This window comes from Suillus subaureus (assembly GCF_016647635.1).
Source record: "Suillus subaureus strain MN1 chromosome Unknown BJ212scaffold_163, whole genome shotgun sequence".
Classification (NCBI taxonomy): domain Eukaryota; kingdom Fungi; phylum Basidiomycota; class Agaricomycetes; order Boletales; family Suillaceae; genus Suillus; species Suillus subaureus.
In genome coordinates, this window is record NW_024538719.1 from 7,296 (window position 1) to 25,974 (window position 18,679).

At 47.3% G+C, this 18,679-nt stretch overlaps 5 protein-coding genes across 5 annotated transcripts; 3 read left to right on the plus strand and 2 right to left on the minus strand.

The window, feature by feature from the left end:
• Positions 1-4,060: 4,060 nt before the first annotated feature.
• On the minus strand, positions 4,061-4,877 carry BJ212DRAFT_1403084 (uncharacterized protein). Its single transcript, XM_041337368.1, has one exon. It carries the CDS (start codon positions 4,808-4,810, stop codon positions 4,400-4,402), a length of 411 nt encoding a protein of 136 aa, XP_041185643.1. The 5' UTR covers positions 4,811-4,877; the 3' UTR covers positions 4,061-4,399.
• A 1,072-nt stretch (positions 4,878-5,949) lies between these two features.
• Positions 5,950-6,144, plus strand: BJ212DRAFT_1288621 (uncharacterized protein; the record flags this gene model as incomplete). Its single annotated transcript, XM_041332038.1, has 1 exon — positions 5,950-6,144. One exon carries the CDS (start codon positions 5,950-5,952, stop codon positions 6,142-6,144), a length of 195 nt encoding a protein of 64 aa, XP_041185644.1.
• An 863-nt stretch (positions 6,145-7,007) lies between these two features.
• BJ212DRAFT_1403092 (uncharacterized protein) lies at positions 7,008-7,457 on the plus strand (the record flags this gene model as incomplete). The annotated part of the gene is made up of 1 exon (XM_041337369.1): positions 7,008-7,457. A coding segment is annotated over one exon (192 nt), but the record flags the coding sequence as incomplete, so codon positions are not given.
• A 1,505-nt stretch (positions 7,458-8,962) lies between these two features.
• BJ212DRAFT_1403098 (uncharacterized protein) lies at positions 8,963-10,079 on the minus strand (the record flags this gene model as incomplete). The annotated part of the gene is made up of 4 exons (XM_041337370.1): positions 9,939-10,079; positions 9,762-9,849; positions 9,431-9,713; positions 8,963-9,318 (listed from the first exon to the last, which is right to left on the minus strand). A coding segment is annotated over exon 3 (179 nt), but the record flags the coding sequence as incomplete, so codon positions are not given.
• A 3,165-nt stretch (positions 10,080-13,244) lies between these two features.
• On the plus strand, positions 13,245-13,753 carry BJ212DRAFT_1403115 (uncharacterized protein). The gene is made up of 2 exons (XM_041337371.1): positions 13,245-13,652; positions 13,737-13,753. Exon 1 carries the CDS (start codon positions 13,253-13,255, stop codon positions 13,430-13,432), a length of 180 nt encoding a protein of 59 aa, XP_041185647.1. The 5' UTR covers positions 13,245-13,252; the 3' UTR covers positions 13,433-13,652; positions 13,737-13,753.
• Positions 13,754-18,679: the final 4,926 nt, after the last annotated feature.

Genomic DNA, 18,679 nt, shown 5'->3' on the forward strand with positions numbered 1-18,679 from the left:
TATTTTGCAGATTTTTCTAAACTTGAGCAGTCTATTTTTCGGTACCATCACATATTCTGAACATGATATGATATTTGCAAGTTGACGAAGACCTCATTGAGAAAATTAAATTGTATAATGGGTTGGTTGTGTACAAAGGACCGTAGGATCACTGTAGTTGCAATTGGCGCTTCACGCGGGAGGGCGCAAGTTGGAGGTTAGGCGTTGGTAGGTGGAGGGAGAGTGCAGGTCGTGGGTAGTAGACGCGCGATGGCAAGGTACTTAACCTTATGCACGAGCAGAAAATACTTTACCGAGTGATACTGGAGGTCTTGACTTTTGCTATAAGTGAGGTGACACACGTACCTCGCTAATGCACTCACTATCGAATAGCAGGGTAGGTCACGATAACACCAGCTAGCATGTCCAGGAACAAGCCAAATACCTAAACCATTGATACAACATCCCATCGTAGCGCCGTCGCGGGAGGTAGAGCATACAGTGCAATAAATAGGTCTCATAGACTGGGAATGTACTTACCACCGCCTTCGTCGATATGAATGCGCTTCTTCGACCTCCCGCCGGTTGAATACATCCCCATACCCTTCATCTAGGCCCCCGTGCACAGTGCTCGGCGTCTCGCTGCCTCTCATTTCACGCTGCTTGCGCCGAATCAACGCCAGCGCGCGTTCGCGTTCTGATGATTCGCGTGTGAGGCGCATGGTCGTAGCATCCGAGGGTGGGGGAGGCGGTTTCATCTTATTATTTGAATCAGGTGGGGTGCGATATTTGGAATGTCGCCATGACGGCTGAGGGACAGGGGAAGAATTGTTCGATGAAGAGCTTGATGCAAGCTGATGCGTGATGGCTGTGAGAGGGTCGTTCATAGTCTTTGAAGCAAGATCCCGCAATCTGAAATGTCAAAGGGAAGTCTTAAATGTACGGCTAGAGTAGCATGAGCTGCATACCTTGAGCGTTTACTCTTCTCATCCTCCTGGTATTCCTTTCCCTTATCGCGCTCGCTGTACCATGGCTTGAGGTCCTTAGCACTTGGAGCCAGTGGTACACCCTTCTCAGTCTCTAGCTGTGCGGTCTTCTTCGTCGCTCGTATGGCGGTAATAGTTTCTTGCTAGCACCATATCAATATATGCGAACAAGATGGCGAGAACAACCCAACCTGTTCTAAATCCTCAAATAGATTGATATGACCTTGTTTCGAGTCCTTGGCAACGGTAGAGGCCTTGGCATCATCTATAGCCTTCATATCGTCCTCTTTCTTCTTCCCCTTCCCTTTCCCAAGTCCTGCACGCTCTCGGAGGAGGTCCAACCGAGCCTCTGCATCAGCCAGCACTACCCTTCCCTCAGCCTCGGCTTCCTTTTGCGCAGCTTCCTCTTCATCTCTCCGTACGCGTTCGATGTTGTCCCGGCGGTAGGGGTGGTATGACTTGTGATGAGCGATATTCAATTTGCCCATGTCGAACGCGGATAATACGCTATTGTGCCTGTAGTGCAGCACAACTATGAAACCGGCGGCGCCAACCCTCACAATACAGCCACAAGAATATCTAAGATTCCCACGCACAAAGGCGTGCACTGTACACAAGTGTCAAGCGCACAACGCATGTATGAAGTACTATCAACTATTTGAATATATAAGCATACTGAACTTGCAATTTCCCAGACAGACGCCCTTTACTTCCCAGGTGCGCACAGTTCCCTGATCAGGTTCTCATCAATCCTCTTCTCCAAACATATCTCAAACGGAGCAGCATGTATAACCGCAGTATCTGAGAAAGCAAGCGTGTCAATCTTTGCTGCAGGATTCTCAGAAAGACGGAAAGCCCAGAGAATAAGAGCTGTATTGATGAAGATAGACCGATTTGCGACATGCTGACCGGGACACACTCTGACATTTTCAAGTAAGTCATGAGATCGGGTCGCAAGACGAGCGATGCCACTCACCGGCGGCCAAAGCCAAAAGTGAAAAATCGGAGATCATCGCGCACACGACCTGCATCGTCAATCCAACGCTGAGGATTGAACTTGTGCGGTTCTGGGAAGACCTCGGGATCGTTGGCGATAGCCCTGAAAGACCAGCGTCAGAGATAAAGGTGAGACAACGAAAACGATTGCCAACTGACCAATGGTTGCCAATAACAGTCGCACCTGCAGGAATGAGGTAGTTCTTCCAAATTATGTCCTTGGTTGCGCGATGTTCAAAGCCTGTAGTGCAAGGTCGTTGTTCACTGTCGCATCATCACAACTCAAATAAGACCTGCCTCCAAGGGCGACAGGTCTCCACCTCAGACTCTCGAGCATGAACGCGGTAACCTGTGGCAGCATTTCCTGATCATCAAATGTCGGCACTAATAAGGAGCTATTCAGTCAGTAGATGAACAAAGAAAAGGCATAACTTACGCCGCGTACGCCCCACAACGTTATCGAGTTCCTCTTGTACACGAGCCTGTGCGTCCGTGTGGATGGTAGCGGCCATCATCATGATTGTGATTGCACAAGCAGTCTACAACAGTCGTCAAGTTAAGACGTCATGCGATGTAAGAGCTTACAGTATCAGAACCGGCAGCAAACATTCCCCCTGCAATATATCCTAGTCCCTTCTCTTCGAGCTGGTACTGTTTCTGGTGCTCTAAAATGAACCGTCCAAAGGATGGCTCTGCAGTTCCCTCACGCTTCACAATGGTGAGCCAGGGTATCCGTCAGAGCAACAAAATCACGAACCATCTGTCTTCGCACCGCGTCCAACTGCCCGTTAAAGAGAGCAAGTTCTTCTTGGTGCCATGCCTTCAGCTGGCTCAGGTACCCTGGGACGAAACGCAGAATTGGATATGTATCCACAAGGTATGCTCCTGGCCTTATAGCTTGACCAAAACGCGCAAGAGATTTATTGACCGCAACAATTTCAGGGTCTGTGTACGAAGTCGGAGTAGTTTTTCCATAGGTGAAGGACATGACCACGGAAGCTGCATAACTAAAATGCACAGATTATAACCTGTACCACGTGAGCAAGAGCTGGTGTTCGTACCGCATGGCATGACTTTGGTGGTTCTTCGGATCATTTAAGATATCTAGAATCAGATTCCTCGCATGCCTGGTCTGGATGGGTTCATAGGTCGCCGCAACCTTGGGTTGTAAACCTGCATGCAAGACCCTGCTTTACGATCAGTCTTACTGATTGCACCTGGTAGAGATAAGATGTGTACCTGCGCACCCGACGCAATTTCTCACCACTGCGCTCAAGGACCATTCTCATCCCGTCGGATAATGTCTCTTGCACTGCAATAGAACGTGGGCGGTCGGCGAGATTTGCTCCCTCTTTTTCCATGATATCCACTGCAGCCTATGACGAGACCCATTTCATGCCTGACTTGACGATGAATCGTTTGATGCTTACCTGATGACGTCCTATAACCACGAAAATCCTATAGCCTTGTTTGAGCGAGAACACGGGTCCGTATTGTTCTGTCCACCTCGCAAATTGAAACGGCGCACTGTGTGAGCGGTTAGATATCATATTGATGTCCAATGACAAACACTTACTATGACTTTGGCATCTCATTTCCTAAAAGCCAACGTCCAGGCGGTCCAGGCGGTAATGGCAACCGCCTTGCGGCCTGATATCGTTGCTTCACGATCCAGATGCTGGTCAAGACCACAAGGGTGCATGCAATAGTGATAAACGCCATTAAAACAGTTGAGCTTGTTGATAGTGAGGATACCCCTCGCCATTGCAACAGGTTAAATACCCCAGAACATGGTGACTTGCTGCGATGAGCGACGGGTACGCTGAGATTACAGTGCACGATTACACTGACTTACAAACACGAATTCGACACCTGCACGGATCAATCGGACATGTGTGGTCTTCCAAGTTCCACGCTCCACGCACTAAAGGCAATAGATCCGTAAGAGAACCTGATGATCTACCTAATGATTAGTAGTGGACACACAAGTGCCGAGATATTTCGACTCCATCAAGTGAATGTAGATCCTCGTGTGGTTCTCGATGACCCATTGAATTGGTCGTGCTTGACTGGGACCATTAGGTTTACTAAACATGATAGTCAACTCGAAAGCAAAAGTGCCAAAGTGGGTCACTATTCTAAAAATAGAGCATTGTGTGTACTCGGAACTTCGGCCTGTGTAAGAGGGAATGCATGATGTGCGACCGATGCCCACGCGTATGTATTATGTTTTACAAATGATCTCAGTAGTAGTACGTACTTGCGGATGTATGAATTATTGATGTGAAGAAACGCCTAACGTGATACATATGTAGATATGGCTAGTTATCGTAAATTGCATGTCGTCCGGCTGGATGCCTGCAGCCAGTAGGATGTCATAATACGGGGGCATAAAATCATGTGATGGGGTAATAGAAGCCACCCAAACTGCGAAGTCATTACCATCGCACAGCCTTGAGATTTCTCAGTTCCCTCTGAACGTCTCTGATATCAGGTCGATTCCACTCGCCAACCCAATCGCTGTTTGTCCGAGTCTCTGAGGAAACTTTAGGCCTCGGAGCGATAGGTGGGCTCGTGAGGTCGACGGACATGCTGCGTCGCTTCCTGTTGGGCACGCCTTCAGAACGTAATTGAGCAGGCGGTCCATGTGCTGTGACTAATTCAGGAGGCACATTCTCGCCTAGATGCCGTGCAAGTTTTGCCATCCGCTTTCTCCGCAGTTCTGCCGCGTCGAAACTTGGCGTACGAGGCGTAGGGGGGAAGTAAGCGGAGGTTGCGCTAGTCGAGGAAGGTGTGGGCGGTAATGATGTAGAGTAATGGTCGGTGGGCGATACAGGGACGGCGTTCATGCGAAGGTACAATGGTCTGGGTTTATCTGCTGACTTTCTACCGCGCACGGGCAGGCCAGGTGGTATCACCGAGAAGGACTCCGTGCTCCGCATGCTGGAAGGTAGCGAGACCAGTGAGGTGGACGGGGAGTGGAAAGATGCTGTCGAAGCTGAGCTAAATGATGTTACAGAGGGGGAGTCTCTGTGGTAATGCATGAACACAGAGCCCTGGCGCTTCAGTGCTTTGTCCGTCACTGATTTTTTGTTACCCCCGATGGGGAGAAGTGTGATAGGGACATCTGCCTCGAGGAGGTAGGGTGTGGTGCCCATGACTGCCCCCAATTTGCGCGCAGAACGTATGAGACGCATACGCTGTCGGGAGTCAAGAGTGTTTGTAGTGGGTGGGGGACATGGATATGTGATCGTCGAGATCGCGGTAGAAGACATTGCACAGTACGAGATTAAAGAGTGGATAGGTCTTATTAGGAGCACAGGGCGAGATTCACAAAGTCAAAGCAAGAGTACAGGAACGACTTGAAAGCACACAGTGCTTGTCTAGGCTGATCTTGAAAGAAATCAAGTTGGGCACGAAGAAAATGAACTAGATTGAGAAGGTCGTTGATATAAGCCAAAAGACAATTGGAGCAATAAACCTCGTTACCTCCTCTCAATTGAACAATAAGTATTGAACATCACGCTACCAACATGAGGCCAAGCGATTTAACAAAACAAGTATTGTTCCGTATTAGGTGACTGACATAAGCAGCGAATACAACACAGTGCGTTTCCAATCTCTGTATCACAATTGTACTTCGACTCAAATGTGACCGGTCGTCGGTTCTTTGTTCTGGCATTGGCAGAACTGTTTTATTTTGGACCTGGTTCGAACACAGTCTTCAAACTAAGAATCCCGCCGAACGAACACCCACCCGCCCCCCGGCCACCACGGTTTTACAGTTGGAGAGGTCAGTCAGCTGTGCTACTTAAGCTTTATAGCAATGCCATTGCTTCAAAGTGGTTTTTTAAAATGACGATGCTTCCGGTATGACTGGCCGCTGCGAGAACCGTGACTAGCGAGTGCGAGGTTGAGTGCACGGAGTCCGTTTCAAAGAGCGTTCTGTCTCCATTCCATTTTATGCTGGACTCACTTTCATGCAGACATGGGCCTCCCCGATCCAAACCCACAATTCTCCTACCTCGTAAGCCAGCTCAGGAAGGACCTCGCCCACCTCCACGTCACCGAGACACGTATCAGCGGAAATATCGACGTGGATGCGCCACCACAGAGTAACAACAATTTCTTGCGCGAGATATGGCGCAAGGAGAGCAAAATCAGTGCGGGTGGGTACACATGACAGACTGCCGTCGAGACAGTGCAGGAGTAGGGGGGCATGATAGCACTTGGCAGGTTGTAAATTTTGAATATAAGCCGTTCTGTGTTCGTTCTTCGTCTATTCTTTTTAAATGCCCATCTGTGTTAACAACTTTCTCTTCCTGTGCCTAGGTCGACCCTTTTCGTGTTTGACCTCTATCACTGCCTACTCTCCCTGCTCTTCCTACAGCCTGACCTCCCTGTCCGACTTATATACGACCACAATACTTTTTCGTGTGTTTTGCTTCGCTAGATTTTTTTCGGTTCGGTTCAAGTGCAACCCTCCCCCAAAAAAAAACCCCGAACCTGACCATTCCGAACCGTTCGCGAGAGCCCAGTTCTGGGTTCCATGGTTTCGTTCAACCGGATCGCGGCAGCACTACCATGTTGAAGTTGTCATGAATGCATGGATGGTGTCATGATGGTCACGATACGTCCACGAGGATTGTGCACAATTTCCAAGAGTGAAATCGGCAAAGTACAACTACACATACAGATATAGTAATGAAACGCGGTACAAGGCCTTTCTCAATTCTTAACACCTCTCGACAAAACATGTTCTAATCATAGAATACCAGAGCCCTCACCTCGACGGAATCCCGAAGTGGCGTTCCTTCTGGAGTTTTCGGGTCTTGGAATCCAGTATGAGGGGTCAACCTTGCCACACTGCCATCTTGTATCGAGTCAAAGCTGAGACCCTTTCAGCACCACGGAAAACTTCCCCGGATTACTTCACTCACCATTTGATAAGAACAAACTCTTCTGGGGTCATTGCCTTCATGTATTTCCACTGGTGGTTTGCATTGTATTTGACTCCAAATGTCTCACTCTCACGGTCAGTGTATATAAGAGCGACAGGCACCAAGTCTTTCTCGAAATCAACACTGCAGAAGTCGCATAGTGCAATCGGCCAATCTACAGCTGCATGCGATATAGGACGCCAGAGGTTTACGATTTGGAAGCATCTGCGAAGGAGGGAAGGAGCTTCTGTTGACCCAAGGAAAGTCAAGGATATCGGTCTAAAGCACGATGCAAGCTGGATTATCCAGACTGTTGTGAAATATAGTGGGCAAAAGGGACTAGGTCGCGAAGGGGCTCAAAGCAAGTACTCGAAAGTTTGTTCGGTCTATCTTCGCTCCTAGACCTTCTGTTGATGACAGTAGTAGTTCTTAGTGACCAAGTTAATCGGACTCTGTCCACCACATCGAGCATCTATTTTGCTCGAATTCCAGTCCAACGTACTCCGTCCACTGTCGCACCGGGAAACATCTGCAGTTTCTGCTAATTCCTTCGAGCTTTATGCAAATGCATACGGAGGTTCACTTCTTCTTCGCGATTTCTACGGCAAGGAAGTCGCTTTGTTCTCTCAAACGCAAGGTTCTGAACCTGAGAAGGTGAACGCTAGAAAGGGCTTTCCTGGGGTTCTTGAAGGCCTTGAGGGCGAACGAAGAAAACGCGTACTGGAAGCACTGAAAGAAAATCTAACCATGATGTAAGCGTCTGAAAATGAACTTTGTGCACGCTGTAATCCTCCGATCGATGACGCTATTGACAGTTTTAACAATTCCGATAAAGGTGCCATAATCCATGCAATCGTGCATGCCGGATCTGAATGGTATGGATGCAGTACAAAGAGGAAGTCGCACAGCATTAATACGAACCTTACAGCTAGGCCTCAGTTAGGTCGTGGAATTATGAGGAATACCCGGTCAGATATTCAGAGACATGGAGGAGAACGCGATTCAGAGAGCGCACGGACTTACACATAAACGAACACTCAGATGAATACTTGAGAATTATGTAAAGGAAACTTGAGTTTTACTCGAGCGTCTTATGTGTCTCTCTGGTTAGAAGTACTGATATGTATCATCTGCTCCTTCTATACCGTTCGTTTCATTTGCTTCTCCTTCGACCGTTGTTTCATCCTTGATCACATTCCATGGTCTTTAGTTTCTTTTCGTAGGCATCTTGTTCTCTTGCAAGCTTCATCAAGAAACCCCTCCGCTACAAATTCAGATTAACTAATTCGTGATAATAAAATGGCATATATGGCATATACAGAGACAAAACGCGGTACGAGTTATTAACGGTATCTGATAATACGTCTTCTAATCATAGAATACCAGAGCTCTTAGCTCAATAGACTCCCGAGGCGGCGTTCCCTCTGGAGTGTTCGGGTCTTGGAACCCAGTATGAGGGGTCAACCTCGCCACACTGCCATCTTGTATCGAATCAGAGCTAAGGCCGTTTTAGCACAATGGAAAGATCCCCCAAGTTATTTGGCTCACCATTTGATAAGAACAAACTCTTCCGGAGTCATTGAATTCAAGTATTTCCATTGGTGGTTTGCGTTGTATTTGACTCCAAATGTCTCACCCTCGTGGTCAGAGTATATAAGAGCGACAGGCACCAAGTCTTGCTCGGAATCGACACTGCGGAAGTCGCATAGTGCGAGCGGCCAATCAACAGCCGCATGCGATATCGGACGCCAAAGGTTTATGATTTGGAAGCGTCTGCGAAGGAGGGAAGGAACTTCTGTTGGTGGGAGGTGCCTATGAACACGAGCGGTGGCCGCCGCAGGCGTTTGGTCTACATGAGCTGCGGAGACTGGTTGACGTCTCCCTGGGTTATCACCTGCCTTGCCTGGGCGACGGCGGCGAACAGCTGTGACATGAATTAGGGATCAGGATGTCGTTTCAAATGGGTGGTCAACTTACTGTGATCAAAGATGACAATCTTGGTTGCCCCCGTAACTCTCTTGATGAGGTCAATGCTCTCAGGGTAGTATTCGCGCTCAATCTCATCATCATTCAAGAAGCTAGTGTGCTTCGCCGCTTCTCGCCCATACTGAAATCCTGCATTGTCGAGCTTGTAAAGTTCCTCCTTCCCGCGCACGTCCTCGATTTGCATATCATGCGGCTCATGGGTGAAGTTTCGGGCCAGCTTTCCCGTGGCGCTATCTGCGTTGATTCTATTGTAAGGCCGAGAGCCGTCAACTGGAGCGAGGAAGTAATTGAGGGTGCTGACGGTGTCAGAAGCCATGTTTAGTCCGTTGGAGCTAGATGTAAAGCAGAATAGAAGTGCCCTTGGTGTGAAGAGCAAGTTGTGCCCTACTTATATGTCTTCAAATGCCGAGGAAGCCGCTTGGCTTATACATCTATATCACATTATGAATTCTCCTGGTTCGCTGATTGTTAATGCGAATGAAAATATCTCATAAGCAAGGCGCCACGGAAATGCGGGATATCCAAAGTCGTAGAGCTTCTTACCTTAATTACTAAGGCTCTCCCACCAAAGACCACCTAGCATACAGATGGTGTGCACAGCACCAATAATTATTGATGATGTCGCCATTTGGCGTTGCAAGCAGGTGACATAAGTTACCCCTATAGAGACTACAGCCATTAGATATGTCCTAAAAGGTCGAAGAAGACAGGATCTGGCCAAAGACATGATGGTTTATCACATAAAGCCGAGCATGCAGCTGCCGAAGTGAAACGGGCATGGATGGTCCATATCTGCCACAATATTCGTGGAGTGAAATCAACCAGGCTGGATCGACATTAATCAAGTTGCAGGTGCGAACGGGGCGCACAGTACCAGTCCAACTGAGAGCCATAAATGTAGAGTTGTTTGCTGTAGGCGTGGATATCGGAGTACAAAGAGGAAGTCGCACAGCACCCTATAGCTAAACCTGAGTTAGGTCGTGGAATTTTAAGGAGTACTTTGAACATTCAAAGATGTAGATGAGAACACATTCAGGAAGCGCATGCGTACATGAAGCTTTGAAGACTCAAGAAGTGGACAGTACTAGTGTTGGTGAACCGTAACATCTGGATTCTGCGCGGTGAAATTAAAATACTCGATACTTGAAGCTTGACGGGTTGAAAATTACTATGTAGACTCGAGTTTTGCTCGAGCACACGACGTCGCAGACTATTTGATCGGGGTCTTTATCGTGATGTACCGTTGGAGCAGTGCTATGTGTCTCGATGCTGGACTCTGCTGCATGGCATGGTTATGTCTCAGTGCGTTGACGCTCTCTATGCTCGTCTTGGCTGACTAAGCCGCCGCCTGCTTCAAACTGTTACAGCCTAACACTACTTTACACTTCCATGCAAATATTTGTTCCTTCTTAGATATTGTTCGTTTCATCTGCCTTTTCTTCGACCGACGTTGTTTTTTCCACGATCACATCCTCTCGTCTTTCTGCGTCTCGTTGCTTCGCTTCTTTCACTTCGAGTTTCTTTTCGTAGGCTCTTGGTCCCTTGCAAGCTTCAAATCGGGAAACTCTGCTACAAATTCAGGTCAAGTGTGTCAAACTTTCTCTGATTCATGATAATTCGATAAGATGGCACATACATACGCCAAAGTAACGTGGTATGAGGTATTAGCTCTACTTGATAATACGTGTTCTAATTATAGAATACCAGAGCTCTCAGCTCGATGGATTCTCGAAGTGGCGTTCCCTCTGGAGTGTTCGGGTCTTGGAACCCAGTATGAGGGGTCAGCCTCGCCACACTGCCATCTTGTATCGAGTCAAAGCTGAGACCCTTTCAGCACGACGGAAATTTCCCCCGAGTTAATTCGCTCACCATTTGATAAGAACAAACTCTTCCGGTGTCATGGCCTTCATGTATTTCCACTGGTGGTTTGCGTTGTATTTGACTCCAAGTGTCTCACCCTCGCGGTCAGGGTATATAAGAGCAACAGGTACTAAGTCTTTCTCCACATCAATACTCCGGAAATCGCATAGTGCAAGCGGCCAATCTACAGCTGCATGCGATATAGGACGCCAGAGGTTTACGATTTGGAAGCGTCTGTGAAGGAGGGAAGGAGCTTCTGTTGGAGGGAGGTGCCTATGAACACGAGCAATGGCCGACGCAGTCGTTTGGTCCACATGAACCAGGGGGACTGGTTGACGTTTCTGTGGGCTGTCATCTAACTCGCCTGGGCGACGGCGACGAATAGCTGTGACATGGATTTAGCATCAAGACCTCGTTTCAAATTAGTGGCCGACGTACTGTGATCGAAAATGACAACGCTGGTTGCTCCCGTAGCTCTCTTGATGAGGTCGATGCTCTCAGGATAGTATTCGCGCTCAATCTCACCATCATTCAAGAAGCTAGTATGCTTCGCCGCTTCTCGCCCATACTGAAATCCTGCGTTGTCAAGCTTGTAAAGTTCCTCCTTCCCGCGCACGTTATGAATTTCCATCTCACGCGGCTCCTCGTTCCAGTTACGGTTCGGCTTTCCCGTGACGCTATCTGCGTTGATGTTATTGTAAGGCCGAGAGCCGTCAGGTGGAGCGACCATGTAATTGAGGTTGGCAACGGTGTCAGAAGCCATAGTTCGTTGGTGCTGGATGTAAAGCGGAATGAAAGTGTGCTTGGTATCACAAGCAAGTTATATCCTGCTTATTTATGTCTCCAAGGACCGGAAAGCCGCTTGGCTTACATATCACATTTATATTATCAATCCTCCTGGCTCGCAGCTGATTGTTTATGTAGATGAAAATGTCTTATAAGTATGGCCCCACCGTAACTGTGAAGTGGTGGTGATGATCAATAATCCAAAGTTGCAGAGCCTCTTACTTCAATTACCAAGTCCAATTCTCAACTAGCAATCTCCAGTAAATATTGGGGTGAGGAGAATGATCGATTTTGTAGCTCAGATTTCAAAACATTAGCCAGGTGAAATCGACTCGGACGTGGCCCACAAACCAGTGGGAGTGCGTAGGTGCATTTTTCCGGTCGGACCGGTGTTCCAGGAACACCTAGACATAGTCAGCTGCTACAAATATCGCTCGTCCAAAAAAAAGACATTGATGTGGCGTATGTGACGCGGTACTGTGACTGTCACAAATGCTATCGAACACCATCTTATGTCGCTCGAAATGAATTTCAAACACAGCTTTGAATCCTCATTAATGATCAACATATGAAGATATGAATGTCCATCTGCGCATAGGCCCCATGGAGTGCTGCATTCACCTCTCATAAATCTCACAATGCTTGTCTTCCGCGTTCGTACTACTTGGGAATGTTGTACCATCAGCTTCACAAAATCAAGGTAATTTCTGGTAATTTTTGACAATTGCTTATAATTTCGGTGAAATCATGCAAGATTATATTTCCTAACTCCAGTCGCAGTTACTTCGAAGTTTTCCCTGCTGTATGCATCTTGTGTTTGTATTGTATTGGGTCTAATCATTCATTGATCTAATGTTGCCATTGGTTTTCAACCGACAATGTCTTACTGTATCAAGCTTCGACCCACCTTGTCAAGTCTGATGCAGCTTCTGTACTCTGTACTACCATGCCAAGCCTCATTCAGGCTGGGTCGAGTACCACACGCACCACAACAAGTTCTTCCTAACATCTTCGCAGTCTCCGTACTAATGTCAACCTCCACACTTACCCATGCCGCGTCAATGCCTTGTGAATGCCGTGTCACTGCCTCGTCACACCTACCACATGTAGCGTCACTGCTGCGTCAGACCCCACCCTGCGCGTCAGCACTTCAACTGTCGGTGTAACTTGGGTATATTTCCAATCTTTAATAATAATTGATTTTCTAACAGTGTTTCCATTAGACGTCGTACACTGTAGTTGTTCATAGACAGCAATAAAATCATTTACTCAGCATTCTACGAGTACTCCAAGTCTTCGATAAATCATTTCTCCGGCCTGAACTCCTTTTATTTGTCTCCTATGGCCTAGGGAAGAACCGGTATCGCACTTTTGGAAATCCATATATACCATGGCTTTTGTAGGTGCTTTGAGATATGGAGTGCACTCGTCTGAATCATCCTCTAGGAATCAATCAAACATATATTCCTTTTTCTATCCCAACGAGAGACGAAATAAAAATCATCCAAATCAACTGCTGGGTGTCGGGGACCTTACCCCCTGTCATGACTGCTCAGGTGCGCCATTCGACTGATGCTCTTTGCGAACTCAAATTTGACAAGTAAAACAGGTAATATAATAGTTTATCTCCCGGCCTCTGTACAGACCACTTGGCCATCGCATACTTTAAGCTTCCACGAGTCTTTGCATGTTTCTCTGACACTAAAACATAGATCTAACATGGTCACAAGAGAGGGCAAGTATGGACAACTTTCAGAGCCGTGCCCTCGCCCTGTTGTCGGTCTCGGACATGGATACTCAAGTAAAAAATCGCACCCCTTTTACAAGATAAAACCGTGGCTCGAGTGGTGGCTTCGTAATACTCATGCTCAGAGCTGTTTCCACCATTTCAGAAGATGAAGAAGGGTCTATACCAGGCAATAGGTCTCTAACTTGTGTAATTGACACGTGGCCCCTTATTCAGCGATAACCCTGATGCCACGTCTTCCGACAAGTTATCCGAAGTTGTAGCTCCTTCGCTGCCGGCTGAAAATGTGCGCCTGTTAAACGTCGACGTGCTTCGCAGAGGGCCCAGGAAAAGAAAATAATAATTGGCTGATATAGCTAGTAGTATGTGTCCCTATGATGGATAAAATAACGAAGTAATGGTCATGAGTCCGTGTAACTTGATCTGGGAATCGAATATAGGAACGCTTGTACTGACATGTTAGTGGCTGGGTCAAGGCCACGTTGAAACCACTCTGGTATCATATGCTGTGCACAGCACCAATAATCATTGATGATGTCGACCATTGGCGCTGAAAAAAGGCAACAAACATTATCTCTATAGAGACTACCGGTGAAGCCTAATAATATAACGAAGACAGTCGTTTCCAATTGGAGGAAGGACGATTTAGACAGAGCTAGACTCAGACCATCTGAGTCTAGCTCGCCAAATCGTCCTTCCTCTAAAAAACGGCTGTCTTCTTTACATCATTATGACTATGGGAGTCTATAACAAACGACAAGTGACAAGCTTCAGGAAGATTGGTTGGTGGTCGGCTCCAAGCGGGAAGACGAAGTGAGCGACGGTGGTCGGATGACTCGGACCTCATCTGAGTTCGTGAAGATTTAACGAGCAAAGCCCACTCCGGAGTGGCGAGCTGCGAAACCCCAAGAATACACCCTGCGGAATCGAATTGTGTGACGAAAGCCCGAGCAAGCACGTATTGAAGGAGACTCTAGTCACGTTCCGGAGTCTTTGTGACAAGTTATTTCGGCCAAATGGTCTCTCCTATCCAGACCAATCGATCGTTCTTCGCCAACGGGAAAGGATGCTTGCGTTTGTCAGCCTGGCACGTCATCGTGGAAACATATAAGGGGGCCAATTGATCAACACCACCTCCCATTTTTCTTGCTAACAATGTCTACAGTCTCTGCAGAACTCGTGTACTTTGCTCCACCCCTTGATGGGTCTCGCCCATTCACCAATATAAATACTGATTCGACGACAGGCTTCCGTCCGCGTAATTGGAAGCAAGAGGTGCATACTGTCGAGATTGAGAACGTCAGGGGAAAAGAAAGTGACTACACCTTGGATACTGCAGGCTTTCAATACGTCACGAAACCTTCCAAACATAGTGCTTTTATCAATGACGAAGAGATCAGAGGAGAATACTATCCAGAGAGCATTGAACTCCTCAAGGACATCACGGGCGCGAGCAAGGTCGTCCTTTTTGACCACAGTACGTGTGAAACGGGCGTATCATACTCTAATATCTGATTTTTGTTTGGACCTTAGCGGTCAGATGCCACCGCCCTGGAGATGCAGAAACGGACGAAAGCAAACGCCAGCCTGTTAATCAAGTTCATGTAGACCAGACTCCTGAGTCGGCCACCGCTCGTGTACACCGACATCTACCTGCCGGCGAAGCGGAGAGACTTGTCAAAAAGCGTTTCCAGATTATCAACCTTTGGCGACCCATCTCTCACCCTGCAATCGACCATCCATTGGCGCTGTGCGATTACAGGACTGTCGACGTAGGGAAAGATCTCGTTCCTGTCACATTGGTATATCCGGATCGTGAGGGTGAGACTTTCGGGGTCAAATTCAACCCGACACATAGGTGGAAGTACGAAAGAGGGATGAAACCGGATGAGGTAGTCTTGATCAAATGGTTTGCTGATTATGTTTTGGTCTGTGATGATGCGCTTACCTTGGTCGCAGTTACGATTCGGCTAAGGACGTCAATATTGCTAAATTCACCCCACATACTGGGTTCAAGGATCCCTCGGCACCACAGGGAGCGCCGCTCAGGGAGTCTATCGAGCTTAGGGCGCTAGTTTTTTATGAGTAGAGGGGTATCGTTGCTGTGACGTCATCATGGTTTCTTACTTCATCTTGCATTCTTGCAATTGACCGTTTAAATTACGGAAGTGAACGTGATTGACCTAGAGATTAAACGATTGTGAGTGTAGAGTTTTCATGATAGCACCTGCATTGCGAAAGCGCCTTTACGGGAGTCGAATTGTTCTATTCATGCAAGGCGCTCAAAACCCCAAAGAGATCTAGCCCCGTCCTTACCTAGTCAACTATATAAGTCAGACTTAAGACCTCATATTGTCGTCAGGAGCTACTGGTCATATCATGACAGCCCTAACTCAAGTATCTCGCATATCTTATCGTTTATTTACCCCTACAATCTCAAACGCTCGTCCACGTTCCGTATCGTGTCGCAGTGCAGCCCAGAAGAGAATACTCTATACTGAATTTGTGGGCAGCGAATATCATATCCCCCTCCTCAGCTCGTGCTATCAACAAGACTCTCGGTATCAAATATAGTCAGCTCGAAGACAATCAGCTGGATACCCCGATCAATAACTGGTTCCTTGATATTAGACAGGACGTTCTGGGGTCGTGTCCCACTTGGCAGTCCGATCTCCATATCAGTTCCTATTCGCCCACTTTCGTGATTATCGGGAGTGACAGAAGATGAGGAAGATCTGCGGGTCAAGAAATGGTTCCAGGAGCGGCACCACTGGCGTAGAATGGGTGGCTTCACTCGCTGCGGGATGCGACCTGTCACAATGCCTACTGGTGAGCGGGTAGTTGAAGAAATGTCAGTCAAAAAGTAGCTGACTCTGTTTCCCAGGAAACCCACGAGCAAGTCTAGTGGCAAGGGGGACAAAGGTTTCTGGCAGAATGAGCAAGAAGCCCAGCAGGACCAGCAAGATCGAGAAGCTCAGCAGGGGGATATGAAGAGGCTTAGCGGGCCATACTGATAGTGCAACAATCAATTTCCTACCGTGAAACATTGTTGAGTCAGTTGTACCAGGATGATGCACGCCTTGATCCTTCGAATGCCTTCTCTCCCAACTCATGATGTGCATCGTCGAGGAATTCCTGGCATCGCGACGATCAATGCAATATATTTAATTGATACTGGTATTGTATGAGATAACGGCTGATATTGATATTGTCAAGTCACGCGACGTACTGTGGTATGTAACGTCAGAAAAATGATCGATATTGGATCTTGCGATAAGCCACACTGCCTTACTCGTGGTAGCGAACGTTAACAACGATTTTAATAGTCCGACTGTCAAAGTTCATTTCATAGTGTGAACGCCGTCTACCAGCCCTGTAGTGATAATTGAGCTCGACGACACGACAGTCAAACGAACCAGTAGTTTGGTAGGTTGTGCATCTCTTCGCCTGAGAGCCCATTCAGTAAATTGCGCGACTCCAAAACTGAGATACTTCCGCGCTAAGGAATTGATAGATGTGACATGCATCAACTTCTTCGCGCGGGAGAATTGCCTTGAGCGCCTGTGTATTATCCGTGTCAAACCCTGTATTATGGGCGGTTACACACAAACAATTGAATAGGGCGATGCTCGCTCCGGAAGTACATCGATTGAGGCTGCAGCAAACTTTTACGCAGCGGTCAGTACAGCGTCCACCAAAGAGGATGCATGTCTGACACGGTAGTATACCTTGTATGATGCAGCCGTGACAACAGATCGCACTAGAAGAGAAATAGAAACCGAGGGCACCATCAAATGATAGAAATGAGGCAATGACAACAAAAAGAACGGGAACGAAAGGAGTAGAAGCACATGAGAACAATCGTACCACCGAAGATCGAACGTTCGCACCAACTTATAAATGACCATACGCACCTCCTAGAGCTGGGTTCCATTAATCGAAGCTGACTTCCCCGCGTATATCTGGAGAATGGGGAAACCTGAAGTTTCCGAAGCAATTCGGAAGTGCCTCAAATGCAACTTAAATGTAAGCCGGTCTTCGGGTTAGACCTATGGTGGCTAGTAGCCGAATCCTGATGCAGATGGATGAGCTCAGAATGCAACGCATTGCAATTGGCACAGGCGCTTGAGGTCTTAAGGTGTGTTCGACAGAATCAACTCTAATGACCAGATATTTTTAAATATTCAAGTTGCATAACGTTCTCTCCGTCGGAGTTAGAATTAACTTTTACTCGTGTAAGTACAATGTACATCATGGCCACAGTCTCGACTGGCAGGCTTGCCGTATGATGATCAACCGTGTACTACCTTAGTATGTGAGCCATCTCTTACTTCCGTCATGCATGGACATGTGCCCCAATTACACAGTGCGACCATCATGATCCATACATCATGATCAGGTCATCATGAGCAAGGCACCCTCCGCCGAATCTGCTAGATCTAAGTCACACACTGTGATCACGGCTGTGACGTTGCTGTGCACACTGTAGTACTTATTTTGAACTGCTCGCTACATTTATTTACCTGTTGGGCCACACGAAATATGGCAGATTCCTTCGGTTTGCAGCTAGCCAAGGTAATCAGTCGTGCTCTGTCCGCAACCATTCTCTAATGTCTTCCGTCAATGAAGTACACTAACGGTAAGGTCAGGCTGATGGCAACGTTTATCGTTATTCACGAACCGGCTTTACTAGTCGCCGCATTAGCAATCCTAGTAAGTTGTATTGTTTCAGTCTTGTCAATAATAATATTGATGCAATACTAGATTTATGACTACTTTATCACGTTACAATCTGAAGTCAGAAAAAATCAGCCACCCATACCCTAGTGCTGATCTTTCTTGTAGGTTCAGTGGACCTTTGGACGGAAGTGGGGAGTTGTTCGCACTACCTTCACGGTTTCGCGATATGTGCCTTTTGCTGGTGCAGTCATGACCTTGTACTGTGAGATACTTACGCCAGTGCGCGCTACTAAGCAAAAGCTGATTCCTGACCAGCCGCTCTCAAGACATGGGGCACGCAAAATGTGGGTACATCTTCTATCTGTGCAGCGACAGTTACCTACTACAACTCACAACAATGCAGTGTGTGCCATTTAATGATGCTGTCAGTGGTTGGTCCAGGCAATTTTCATTACACGAATTTGCAATGACATTTTGCAGGCATGCATTTCTTGGGAATCATTGCCTCGGAAGGTTTGGTTTTTTCATATGACATTACAGCGTGGATTTACATTCAAACGCAGGATTATTGATTGCCAGGATCTACGGCTTCTCTGGCAACAACAACACTTGCCTGATCGTTCTTCTCTCTTTTAGTTCGGTACAATTATATTTCCATTTGCCTTGAGCACCACTAACTCGCGTGGCGCAGGTCATCTTGACGATGGCAGTGATTCTAA